Raw genomic sequence first — 14,349 nt, 5'->3', positions numbered from 1 at the left:
ATGGTAATGTCACTGATTTTAACAGATACACTGGAACAAATCAATCCAAATGGGTCACCCCATAAGATGTCGCCCTGGGAAGGCTATGTTCTTATTCCTCAGATGCTACCATCATTCAAAACACGGCACTGCTAAACTAAATATTTCAGGAGCCCTTCATCTGAACATGAAAATGCCTTCAGAGCCTAAACCCACGACTTGAAGCATCTTCAAACGGGGTAAAAGCTCACCATTTGAGCACAGATTTGACTTTTTGACAACATCACAAAATCAGGAAAAGCCAATTCAAAGAAACCTAGTATCTTTCAAAAACCTAGGTAGGTATTTTTAAAATACAAAATTCAGTGTTAGGTATTGAAAATGTTTTCCTCATCACTCATCTCTAAAGCCAATTCCGAATGTGAGTTCTTTATGTTTTGCGCAATGGTTGTTATCACCAGCCAAGGTGACTATTTTGAAGGGCAATACTCATTTGGATGCACAGGTTCTGTTATATTTGTTAAAAAAAAAAAAAAAAAAAAAAAAAGCAGCCTCTTAGTCATACCAAAAGAGACACATTTGCCCTTCACTATCAGCACAAACATGCATGTGTTCAGAACAACTGTCTTGAAGCATGCAGTTTTCCTTTCTGCTGAAAAAGCAACTGCTTTGATATTCTTTTCAGATTATTTTTAAGTGTGTTTTATTTATATACATCCATCCATATAAAAATAAATACCACCAGCAGGCATTAATGAAGCATTTAAATGCATGCAGCACCATAAAAGGTATTGTACAAAGGCAACTATACACTAAAATATGCGCACAAACACCCTCACATACAAGGGATAAAGGCACACACAAATACTTCAGGGATACAACTATAAAAAGATATTACATTTCTATATCCAGATGAGCTCCTTTGTTAAATAAATGTCTTTTTTCAACAAAGAAAATATTCTGCAAATTTAGAATGATTTCCAGAATTTTTTTAAATCAGGCATTAATGCAGATCAGCACAATTCCACACGACCAACCTCTCTGCTTGAACTGGACTCCCCACACCTTACTGAAGCCACAATTCCCCTGCACAAACTCCCACTCCACCACCCCCCACACACCCAACTCCCCACCAACCTCACAGGGGTTCCTGGGCTGGTCCATGGAATCTGATGACATCACTCTCTCTTCCTTCCTGGAATTCTAAACCCTGCTGCTCTCTCCTTGCACACAGCTACCATCTCCATGGCAACCTCACCTCCTCCTGCTTCCCTATTGGCTTCATGGAGCAGGATACACAAAAAGGTTTTCCGTTCTCCCCACACCACCCGCCCCAAAAAGACGATGCTTTCAACAGGAACCTGAGCTAAATTTAGCTACTTGGGATTCAGAGTCCTATGACTAAGAAAACATACAGAAATGTCCTCCTTCCAACATTGTATCCTCCCCTCAACCCCACCCAAAAGTGGCTGCTTCACCTCCTCCTCTCTGGCCCCCAACCCAAAAGCAAGTAGTGATATCTGCTGAGCATTAAAAACAACCAAGCCACCTGCCTCACATACAAGGTATGCAGAGAGAAAATTCTCATATTCACCTCCTCCCAAAAGGAGAATTTTTAAAAAGAGAACAAAAAACTATGCAAAAAAACAGTTGAGCCATTTCAGCTGAACATCACAGTGTTCTGCTGTTTCTTTCCGTCCTAAGCCAAGGATTGGGAACTCCACGCCTCAAGGCAGAAAAAAGTCTTTAACCTCTTAGAAGACAGAATTCTCCTGCTATTTGCTTGATATGACTTCCTCCATCGTAGGAGGGATAAACGCGGAGGAGAATTAGGTAGAAAGACTGCACACTTCAGTGATTAAACACACTAAGCCTGGAAGCACAAATACTGGGTACAACTTTCCATCCAACAGACTGACCTACTATGCAAACTTAACAAATTCTCACATACCTCATCTAAAAAGCAGCTCCTACACAGGGATATTATAAGAATTACTGACAAAATTAATGTAAATTAGTTTAGGTCCCTGTGCCAAAGGGACTGAATCAAGAGTAAGTTGGCATTATTAGTAGTAAAATTCCTGTGGATATTAATAGATGCTAATAATCCCCAGAGGAAGAACACAAACTTTTAGAAAATTATCCTTTCATAATCATAGATATACCATAAAATACACATAACTTCTTGAGCCATAGGCAGTTCCTATAAAGGTTTCTACTTCTGGTAAAAATCCAACTCTACTCACCTCATACGCCAGCCAATTTGTGACTACTATTTTCTTTGCTTAATCCAAACTCTAATTTTGAAATTGTTACTCCTCACTCTCCCTAAATAATGACTAAATATGGACCAGGGCTTCATTCTCTGGCTCAGATACCCACTTCGCAGTCTAGAGAAGTAATTCCTTGTCAGAACCATATTCGATAGCTGAGTACTGAATCAAGGCAGTGGCTATGTCCTATACGACTCTGAAGGACAAAGCATCAATTGTGACCAAGTAGTAAGGGCTCCAAGCAGGTCAGAGCCTTGTAGTAGGAAAGGGAGAAAAGGAATGGATACAAATAAGGCACACCCAGGAAAATTATATTTTCAGTTTGCAAGGCAGAGACCCAGCTCCAGGGCACCAACTCTCCAGAAAAAAAAAAAAAAAAAAGACATGAAAGGAGAATAATTTAGTGTAATAACAGTCATCTACCCCAAAGAAAACTTAAACAATTTAGAACAATTAGAGAAGTCAAAAGAGTCAGATGCCTCTAGTTAACACACAGGCATCTAGAAAAAGCTTTACAACTGTTGTGGAAAACAGCAAAGGATGAAGCACATGCTAACAACTGAAATCCATACTGCAGTGCAGGGTAGCGGGCAATATGACTAGCCCACCTCTGAGATATCTGTTTTCTTATTTCGCTCCTTGTTGATTCAAACAAGCCATTCCTTGTGTGAAAGCATTCCTATGGACACAATGGTTCCACAAGCTAAGTATTAAGTATGATAAGCACTATTCTGAAGGACCTTAACACTCTTAAAAACAGTCACCTTATTCTACAAAGGGGAGACTAAAGCAGTTTCTGAGATTGCCCATCAAATCAATTACTAAACTTGACTTATCATGAAGAAATCTATCAGCAATGGCCTAGACTAAGTGGAATGTTGCAAAACAAAGCTCCATTTATCTACTCTTTCACTCAAACGTGCATTAAGGGCACTTATTATGTGCCAAGAGTCTTATATGTGTCAACGCTATTTCACAAAAATAAAAACACCAACACTAGTATATATTCTTTTTGTTGTTGTCACTGTTGTTGTTGTTGTCACAACAGAGTCTCACTCTGTTGCTCAGGCTGGAGTCCAGTCATGCCATCTCGGTTCACTGCAACCTCCGCCTCCCGGATTCAAGCAATTCTCCTGCCTCAGCCTTCCGAGTAGCTGGGATTACAGGTGAGCACCACCACGCCTGGCTAATTTTTGTATTTTTAGTAGAGACAGGGTTCCACCATGTTGGCCAGGCTGGTCTCGAACTCCTGCCCGCCTTGGCCTTCCAAAGTGCCAGGATTACAGGTGTGAGCCACTACACCTTGCCTAGTATACATTCTTACTCCACTTTGCAAACACAGAAACAGAGTTCCAGTGATGTCAAGGTGACCATGGTTATATACTCATTATTTCATTTTTTTAAAAAAGCCAGGATTCTAACCCAGATTTGTTTGGATTCCAAAGCCTAAGCATTTTTCCACTTAGCTTCCTGTTTTCAGATAGTGAGGGTTGGAAAAAAATCTAGAAATCATCTTATATCTGTGTTCTCTTATGCCATCAATAAAATATAGGACACTTGACATCAAGGTCAAAGTCATACTTTTTATGTATTACTAACAGTATTAAACTCTAAGTAGGCACTCAATACTTATTAATTTATTATTCTAATCCTATTATTCTAAACTTCTAGACAAACGGCAATGATTCTACTCAGATCTTTTTAAATTAACATTGGCTTGAGAAATTACATGCTGAAATGAAATGACAAAACTTCAGATAACATTCTGGAATTAATTTCACAATATTTGAGACGAAAAAAATTATCACTGTCATAATGCCTATACTGGCCCAGTCATAATGTCATAATACCTACACAGTCTCATTTGTTGGTTTTAATCCACAAACCCTAATGCAGTCGGGATCTATACATTAGATTTATGATTTCTACATTCTACATATAGAACCAGAGCATTTCTCCAGGGATTCCACTAAAATTAAATCAGCTGATTAGAGGACCATGCTAAAGAGGCCAAGGTCACGTGTCTGCTACCCATGTGAACCAGTTAGCATCACTCTCTCCTACAGCCACAACATACACCCTGTTGTAAACATACATCCTTGGTTTTACTCTGAAATTAAGGCAAATAATCACCTTTTCTGGGGGAAAAAAATGTATCTACTAATGTCAAATATTATAATCAGATTTTATTCTTTAGAAAACAGGTATTGTCTTTCAAATAATATTTTCAATCATCCATTCTTTCTTTCAATACTTACTTACTCAATACTTACCACACACCAGTCGATAATCTCAAAAGGCTGGCGCCAAAGGACAAATAAATAGAGCTATGTGTGATATTCAATATAGCGAAGGTGTATATAGGTATGGTGACAGTACACAGAAGGAAAGGCTACCTCTAGAAGATGTCATGGAGAATGAGCAGGAGTTCATTTATGTAAATGAGGAAGGTAAGAGCATTCCACGGAGGGAGAACAAAGATTTACAAAGGGATGGTCATAAGACAACATAACAAACTTGAACTTTCAAGAATTTTACTAAGGCCAGGTTGAGAACTGAGAGATACGACCAGCTAAGAGAAGGCAAGACAACATCTTTTAGATTTTCTACCTAACCCAAATTAGGTTTTCCTAAAATGCCTTACTTTGAGTTAGATTTCCAGAGTAAAAGGGAAAAAAAATGTAATATCATGGAGATTTGTTCTCCTCATAGTCTCCATGATAAGAATAACAGCCAAAATGAGGTACATCCTTCTGAAAATGAAGCTGTTAGTGGCTGAGACCCTCAAAGAAGAGGTTCTTTTGTCTGCAGAGCAAAACCCAAATTTGCTGCCCTATGAGGTAGAATGAAAATTTCCTTATTCTTCTCAGAGAAATTAGTTTACAAAGTGGTCAGTGAAGCTTACTCATCAATTCTCCTTTCCTGTGGCTGTCTGAAACTCAGCATGTTGAATAGTTGACAAGCAAATTTACATTAACTTTAAAAAGCACCTTCATCCCCACATAAAACCCCAACACACAAACACAAAAACGTACGTGCACACTCACATCCTACAAGCTCGACAGGAAAAGGATCAGTATGTGTATGAGGGGAAAGCTATCTATCAGCTGTAGCAATCACAGAACACAAGTAGAAGAAAGTAAACTTTTTACTGAAGCAATTATATATAGAGAAATAGGCAAAAATCCTAAGTGCATAACTCAATGAATGTTCACAAAGTGACTGTCCTCCCGCCCCCTGCCATGTAACTAACACCTAGGCCAAGAAATAGGACGTTACCAGCACTACAGAAGCCCATCCTGTGCCTTTGCAAAGTCACTCCCACCAGCCCACAATGACTTTATTTAACACCATAAATCCACTCTGCCTGTTTTGAAGTTTATATTAATGGAATCACATATTATGCATTCTTTTGTGTTGGCTTCTTTCACTTCACATTATATTTGTAAAACTGATCCATTTGTTGACTGTATTCCATCTTATAAATATATCATAATTTACTGATCAGTAACGTTGAAAGGCCTCTGTGCCATTTCCAGCTTGGGGCTATTCCTAAAAATTCTTGTACATGTCTTTCAGTGCACACATGTACACATTTCGACTGGGTATGCCCTGGAGTGGAACGATTGGTTATAGCCTGTTGCCCAGGCTGGAGTGTAGTGGTGCAATCATAACTCACTGCAGCCTTGAAATCCTGAGCTCAAGCAATCCTCTTGCCTCAGACTCTGGAGTAGTTGGAACAACAGACACATGGTATTATGCTCAGTCAACTTTAAAAAAAAATTGTAGAGACAAGGTCTTACTATGTTGTTGCCCAGGTTGGTCTTAAAGTCCTGGTCTAAAGCAATCCTCCTGCCTCAGCCTCCCTCCCAAGTAGCTAGGAATACAGGTGTGCACCACCACATCTAGCTTTACTTTCTTAATGGTGTCTTTTAATGAACAGATAATTCCTAAGTTTAATGTAGTTAAATTATCATTTTTTCCTTTATAGTCAGCATGTATATCCAGTTCAAGTAAAGAATATCATGAAAACATTCTCCTATGTTTTCTTTTAGAAACTTTCATAAAGTAGCATTTGAAATGTGAATTTTCCTATAATTCGAGCACTTTGGGAGGCTGTGCCACTGCACTCTAGCCTGGGCAATAGAGCGAGACCTTGTCTCAAAATAAAAAATTTTTAAAAAGTCCTACAAAAAAAAAAAATGCACAATGAAGTTTTCTTCCACCTAATAGGTCAAACAACTGAATCTATGAATTAAGCAAGATTACATTAAATTAAACTCCACAAGCTTTTATCAAGTGCCTCGTATGTACCCAGGACTGTTAGGTGCTACAAGAGATGAAAATGATAAGAGATGTTCCCTAACCTAAGTGAATACTAACCTTAGCTAATAGCATGACATCAAATATCAATTGTGTCGAGTGTTTAAATAAAACTGAGAATTCTGACATTGGAGTCCAAAAATAATACATAACCCTCCACCATCCTCAGCTATCCAAGCTGATTTTCACTTCAACAAAGAACAGGAGGACAAAGGCATTTCCTTATTACTGCTACTGTTTCTAATACACACATCTAAAATCCACCCCATTTACCACTTTTCTTAAGAGTACAAGAAAGATCTTAAAAATGTAAGTTATAAGTCCAGCATCTTCTAGTCCAACTACTTAAAAGAAACAGCAGAATCCAGAAATAATACAATTTTTCCCAGAATAAAAAAAATCTAGGTCATTCTAGCTAGAGAACAGTGGGGCAGGAAAGGAAAAACATGTATATGTATACACATATGCTTTCACACACCCACACAACCCTAAACTTTTTCTTAAGTGTTTTCCAATTTTCTTGTCCACAATTACTTATCCCCTTCTTCCTGATCTTAAGAGAGAAAGGTTACCAAAAAAAAAAAAAAAAAAAAAGCCAAACTTAAAAAGAGTCCCAGTAGATTAGAGATCAAATATATTTATGGCCTTTTTTAATGAAAGACAAATTTAGGGAAGGTCGATTCAGGATGAAAAGTTGAAAGGGTTGGCCGGGCGCGGTGGCTCACGCCTGTAATCCCAGCACTTTGGGAGGCCGAGGCGGGCGGATCACAAGGTCAGGAGATCGAGACCACAGTGAAACCCCGTCTCTACTAAAAATACAAAAAATTAGCCGGGCGCGGTGGTGGGCGCCTGTAGTCCCAGCTACTCAGGAGGCTGAGGCAGGAGAATGGCGTGAACCCGGGAGGCGGAGCTTGCAGTGAGCCGAGATCGCGCCACTGCACTCCAGCCTGGGCGACAGCGCGAGACTCCGTCTCAAAAAAAAAAAAAAAAAAAAGAAAGGGTTAGTTAAGGGAAGGGATAGTCATTCAACCAATTTAGATGAGCAACAAGTTTTTAAAGTAAACAGAGTCATCGAGTTTCCTCTATTCTCCTATTCTATCATAAGCCTCAAAATAGAATTCTGCACCTCTCTTAAACATGCAGAACAGGAGGGGAAAGAAGCAGTCTGCTAATTTTACAGGTCAAGGTAAACCAGATGCTTCACAGACTGGGCTTCTAAGTCTTAAGCACATTTTCTGAAATAAAGCAAGACTATCAGTAGAGCTTAAGAGAAGATCTTGAGCTAAGGTAGTAAACAAGAAGAAAAGAAGCTCATGGAATTGAAACTCTTTTATCAGGAAAGTGTTCAAAGTCACTCCTCTGATGCAAAACAATAGGCAAAGCCTTGACCTAAGGATTAAACTGTTCAACAGGAACCATAATTTCCCATGGCATTCACTCATTCAACAAACTTTCATAAATGTACACCTACTATGGTCCCATAATGCTAGGCACCATGAATACAGTGTGGAAAACATAGTCCTTTCTCTCATGAAGCTCAGTAGAACTGGGGAAAAAGACATTATACCATTATAAGTAAATAAGTATTTAGCGACAAACGATGAGAATTTAAGAAAAAACAATGTAAGGAGTCTTCAGAGTGATCCCAACTGAAGATATCTTGTTGCTTCACCCCATCAATTCCTGCGATTTTCCTCCAACATCTACTACTGTCTCCACCAGCAATCTATCCCCACATTCTGAATGCTGTCTCTGCTCAAGCAAATCAGCAAGATTTCATGGTACGGCTTGAATTCAGCACTGCAAACGGTGCCTCCTGCACATGGCACTGAAGAGTACTTGACAAGTGCACATCCCAAAGACAGCAAAGAGCTGTAAAGTGAAGTGGGGTCTCAAGAGCCCCTCATACACCCTCCTTGCACAGTGCCCTAGAAGATAAAAAGAGGTACCTGTCTGCCTCTAGATCAGAACTTCTGCCTTTCTGCCAATTCAAAAGCAGTTTTTGTACAACTGCATAAGAATCTACAATTACCCCAAATAAAAATTTCCATTAAAAAAAAAAAAAGAAAAGCAGCTTTATGGCCGGGCACGATGGCTCACGCCTGTAATCCCAGCACTTTGGGAGGCCAAGACGGGTGGATCACTTGAGGCCAAGAGTTTGAGACCAGCCTGGCAACATGGTAAAACCCAGTCTCTACTAAAAACACAAAAATTAGTCAGGCACGGTGATGTGTGCTTCTGTAGTCTCAACTACTTGGGAGGCTGAGGCACAAGAATCTCTCGAACTCAGGAGGTGGAGGCTGCAGTGAGCCGAGATCGCGCGCGCCACTGCACTCCAGCTTGGGCAAAAGAGGGAAACTTCATCTCAAAACAATAAAAGCAGCTTTTAGAGCCTTGAGGTCTCTCTTTAAACACGACAAAATGGTTTGCCTCCTTCCTCTCTCCAGCATCAGCTCTTTATATATCAGAGGCAGGAAGTTAGTATGCTTAAAATGGGACAAGGATGACAATAAAAATAAGTTTAAAGTGATAATAAAAATAAGTTTACAGTGATTTTTTTAAAATCTTTTTACCACATTACCCTTAGAAAGGAGTTTCTTTCTGAGAAGGATTTGGGACTTATATATAACTCAGAATGTGGAAGAATATGTATCACCTTTAGGCCCAGAATACAATGGGTTGAGCCTGTCTCTCTGACACATGGCTAGCTGGGTGACACTGCACATGTGCAGTTTTCTCACCTGCAAAATGGACTTGAGGTCATTTATCCTAGAGTTCTGATCAACTAAATGAGATAACATGAGTCTGGTACCTGGCAAATAAGAGCCACCTGAAAAACAAACAACATCTTACCTACCTTCTCTTCTTTACACCTATTCAAATGGGGGATTTTTAAAAATCATAGTGAGAAAAATCATATTGGTGAATTGAGAACATAATTCTCCACTGGTTGCAATGCTATGTTGCTAAGACTCACTCAAGAAGGGTGACCATGTGACTTGTCTTATGCTATCCCAATTTCAAATACTCTGACATATTATTCCAACTAGCATCAAAAATATCCCAAAAAATCAAATATTTCTGCAATCAAACTCTATCTCCCAGACATCCTCGCTACCTAGAAGCAGCACTAAAATTTTTCATCAGAGGATATATTGTACATTTGGCTCAAGAAACACGTGGCTGGGCATGGTGGCTCATGCCTGAAATCTCAGTACTTTGGGAGGCTGAGGCAGGAGGACTGCTCAAGGTCAGGAGCTTAAGACCAGAGTGGGCAATATAGCGAGACCCATCTCAAAAAAAAAAAAAAAAAGAAAAAAAAACACTCTTCAACTAACCAGGCATGCTGGTATGTACCTGTAGTCCTAGCTACTTTGGAGACTGAGGTAGGAGGATCGCTTGAGCCCAAGAGCTTGGGGCTGCAGTGAGCCATGATTGCACCACTGTACTCCAGCCTGGGCAACAGAGTGAGACCCTATACAAAAAAAAAAAAAAAAAAAGGAAGAAGAAGAAGGAGAGGAAGAAATGTGATCATGGTGCTTACAAGAGGACAAAAGGGACACTGAAAGTATGAAGAGGTCAAGACAACAAAGCAATGCTGCTAAGAGCTTCATGCCAACACAGTATATTTTTACATAGTCTATCCTAATAAGCTCACATTTATGCAACAACATCAGCACAACAGCTAAGTGGATTAGAATAAAATTGCAAAGACCTAAATGGACCCCTGGGATGGCAGAGTTTCTGTAATCATCAGCTAAATCCAAAAAACTAACAGTTGATACCAAGCATACCCTCAGTCTAACCAGGCAACCGAAATAGAAGCAAAATAGAAAATCAAGTATATATATAAAGTATATCCCTGGTGGAATCTAGAGGGCACAAAAGAACAATTCATAGTGCCTGCAGCTGAGTGTCACCAAAAAAAATCCTCTTTTAAGCTGTGCAGAGTGCCTGATATACTGCAGTAGCTGGGAAAATGGCCACATTCAAGCCCACGTCAGAGCACACCAGGTATGCTCCCTTGGCAACAATACTACATGGGATGCGGGTGCAAAACACCTTCCTACTTCCTTTGAGTTTAAAGTCACTGCCACACTCACCCTTTGGCACACAGCCAGACAGGGCCAGTGATACTCAGTTTACAATGTAAATAAATCATCCCCATGCAATGTTATATTTTGAACCATTTAGACAAGTGTGCAGGATTCAAAAAAATGAAAAATAAAGAGTGGCTTGTTTTCCCAAGTCTCATTCACATTCTCATGTTCGCAATCCCCGTTTCTAGCAAATGCCTCCCAGGTCCAGAAAAAAATTCCTTTCCTAAATATTCACCATCTGCGTTTAATTTGGCCATTCCTTCCTCCCTCTCTTCTCTGCTCCCAACCCACAAGAAACATATACATATGTTTATGTTTATATATACATATATCCCCTCCTATTAACATTCTCTGAAAACAAATATAGAAAAGATTAGAAAGGAAAAGAGACTAAGAGAGGGAGGTAAACAGGGCAGGCAAAGGGAACAGTTCACAGAATGAGGCACAAAGACGAGAAGAGACGGTTGCTCTTGAGCTCCAGCAGTAAGGGCTGTTTCTGATTAGGTGCGTACAATTGCAGAGCTGCACAGGAAGTGCTGAGGGCGCCCTCTTGGTCGGCCCCATCCCAAACACACTGAAAACCTTTGTACTATAGCAGGCCCATCTGGAATCAGTTAGGACCAAGCTCCTAGCAGCGTTTCCTTTTTTCTTTTTTTTTTTTCAAAACACACACACACACACACACACACACACACACACACTCTCTCTCTCTCTCTCTCTCTCTAAAACCGCTTAGCTCAGTTTTCCTGCCTGCAACCTTCTCATCCCTTCCTTCCAAATCATCCCTTCCTTCCAAATCACCCTTCGGAACATATTTCTCCAACGGCCCTTCTGGGGTCACCACTAACAAGATGAGTCATATAAGAACATAAAGCATTCAGAGAGCTAGCATCCTCCCTAGAACCCAAATACCCCCAAAAAAGTACAGTCTTCATGCAACTAAAATCCCTTTTTAGACCATTTTGGGGTTTTTTTTAAATGCTATTTTTAGAAATTCAAAGTGGCCTACTTTTTTTAAGGATTTAAATGAAGCATCTCCTTTAGGAAACTGTTTTCATTTGTTCTATCTTCTAAATCATGCAAAAAGTAGGAAAAAAAGAAACTCTGGCATAGTTCTCCTAGCATTCAAAAGGAAAAATATTTTTCCATTCACAATCCTAAGTTAAATCGCTTATATTCGCTTCTGTAAAATTGATTTCTACCGATGCTTTCTCAAAAAAAAAAAGGAACTTACCCAGTACTGTCGTAAATGTCTAGCACTAAGACTCAGGAGACCTGGACAATAGTCTTGATGGCCACTAAGTAGCCATATGGCTTGGAATAAATTATTTATGCTTCCTAGGTCTCTATTTTTTCACCAGTAATATGGGGCAAGGCAGATTCTTTCCAGCACCACAACTTCCTCAAATCCCACACACCTAATAAAACATAAGAGTACACACAAAACTGGCCTCCAGTTTCACCTAGGAATCATCACTTTAAAGAAATGTTCTTATTACCTACCAAAGACTGTACAGAAAGGAATTGTGTGTGGGTAGAGAGAATGGACAGAGGCTGTCAGTTGGCACCCTCTTCTATGAGCCATATTCCCTGTCCTCATAGTGCTTAGAGACATCATAACCAAAAAAGGCCATTAAAATGTTTAAGGAAAGTACAAGCCTAGCCATCTGGGCCCAGCAAACTGACCAAAGAAGTGCAGCACCAAGACCTGCAGAATTAAATTCACTACTAAGCTACTGAAATGTAACTTGCCCTTTGTGCTCAGTTTTAAAGCATCTTATTTTAATTGATCTCAATAAATATTTACCAAATCAATCAAGAAGGCCAGATTCAAATATAAAAAAAGAATAGAAACTGCCCTATCCTCAAGAAGTTTATAATCTACAGGCAACAGAGAGAGATGTTCAAAGACAATTTTAGTCCAATACTTGATAATGATTAGGTAATCACAAAGTACTGTGAGAGTCCTAACTGATGCTTCCTCCATGAGCCTTCTTTGACAGTCTACACCTTTTTAGAGCTCTTTCTCTTATTTTCTTCCATTAAACTGTTCTAATAAATCTGAAAATTATATTTCACCATAAAATTTAAAGGTTGGTACTATCAACTGCCTAAACTTACAGAAGTCAGTAACTGTTTAACAAGTAGTTTATATCCACAGAGGGGGGACAGACCTACATAAACCATCTCCCAAGTCACACTGGTGACAACCAGAGCAGGAACACCGAAAACTCCCTCAATAGGAGCGCCACCTTTATACCTATGGCAATTAGGAACCAATTCTTGACCTAAGGCTGGGTTCTAGGCATTAAGAACCAGTCCAGCAAGTAAAACGTTTGAGATTAGAATTGTCTGTTGTCAGCCCCTCAGACACAACCAGAATGGCAAGAATTGCTGTGAACCACATACAAGGTTTTTGCCAAGAAGTACACACAGTATCTGCTCTCATCTGTTTTCTTCTCAACTAAAAACGGTCTAGTTCTTAAAGGGCCTGTTTTACCATTTCACGTCCAGAAGGAGAGAAAATTATTCCTAAATGGGCTGAGGCCTTAATCTCATATGCTAAGTAACCTGAAGGATGAGTGGGTTCCTTCTCCTGGGCCGCGGCAGAGGGGACCGACCCCATTGTGGGCAGGCTCCCTAAAAATGTATTCTCTTCAGTGTGTTAAACTTCCCCTCTCTACGCTGGCAAGACTTCAAACACATTCGGAGAGAAGTAAGACTATATGAGGTGGGGTTCCCAAAACAGCAGGGTCACATTTCCTCCTGGAACGTGGAAAGCTGAACTGTAGGAGGTGCCTATAAGAGATCTGGCCCAGTCCTGAAACATTAATACACTTCAAATTAGGCACAGAGAACTTGGCAGCTCGGCTGACTCCCAGACCAGCTCTAAACAAAACTGGTCAGGATTCTTCGTGGCAAACAGCAGTAGAAGGAGCCAATCAAAATGCTTGGCCCTGCCAAAGAATTGCCGCCTTTTCCTTAAAGGGAAAACACTTCAAGGGGAGTGTGGCTGTATTTCTAAGGAGAGAAAAGGAGTTTTTAGATTTTCTGAACTCCTACATCCAGTTGCTTTATTTCTGTAAATTCCTTTTCCTACATTTGTTCTCGTCTATAACAACACCAGCACTGCCACTGGGTATAATAAAAAACAGGCTAGGCTAAGCACAGTGGCTCACGCCTGTAATCCCAGCACTTTGGCAGGCCGAGGCGGGTAGATCACGAGGTCAGGAGTTCAACACCAGCCTGACCAACATGGTGAAACCCCGTCTCTACTAAGAATACAAAAATTAGCCAGGCGGGGTGGCACGCACCTGTAATCCCAGCTACTCGGGAGGCTGAGGCAGGAGAATCACTTGAACCCAGGAGGCAGAGGTTGCGGTAAGCCGAGATCGCACCACTGCACTCCAGCCTGGGTGACAGAGTGAGACTCCATAAAAGAAAAAAACACAGGTTAGAGCTTTACAGAAAGACGCCAGAATCCTAACACTACTTTAACCAAAGGAGGCAGGGCATCCCCCCTCATCTTATTGCCTTCATCTTACTGCTACCACTTAAGGGCAAAGTCCTTCCAAAGATTCCTCCCCTGGAGTCTCATCTTTTCCCTACTGCCTCTTTCCTTTTCTCTGACCCTCTCTCCGCAGCCATTCAAAACTCAACAGAAATACTAAAGT

General features: G+C 40.3%; 1 protein-coding gene across 21 annotated transcripts in view; it reads right to left on the bottom strand.

The window, feature by feature from the left end:
• RBFOX2 (RNA binding fox-1 homolog 2) overlaps positions 1–14,349 on the bottom strand; it is a 359,885-nt gene that overhangs the window by 290,873 nt on the left and 54,663 nt on the right. For 2 of the 21 annotated variants that reach the window (XM_017945281.3, XM_021921490.2), the window contains exon 1: positions 1,117–1,273. The exons of 16 other annotated variants lie outside the window; for them this stretch is intronic. In XM_017945281.3, the coding sequence (XP_017800770.2) occupies positions 1,117–1,158 (42 nt within the window). In that variant the 5' untranslated portion in view covers positions 1,159–1,273. Of the gene's footprint in view, positions 1–1,116; positions 1,276–14,349 lie in introns of those variants that run through there. 3 more of the 21 variants (XM_021921491.2, XM_021921493.2, XM_009217201.4) reach the window with 2 other exon arrangements.

This window comes from Papio anubis, chromosome 16, assembly GCF_008728515.1.
Source record: "Papio anubis isolate 15944 chromosome 16, Panubis1.0, whole genome shotgun sequence".
NCBI classification, from domain to species: Eukaryota; Metazoa; Chordata; class Mammalia; order Primates; family Cercopithecidae; genus Papio; species Papio anubis.
Note: the sequence above shows the minus strand (reverse complement) of the source record. Positions and strands in the feature narration are given on the sequence as shown.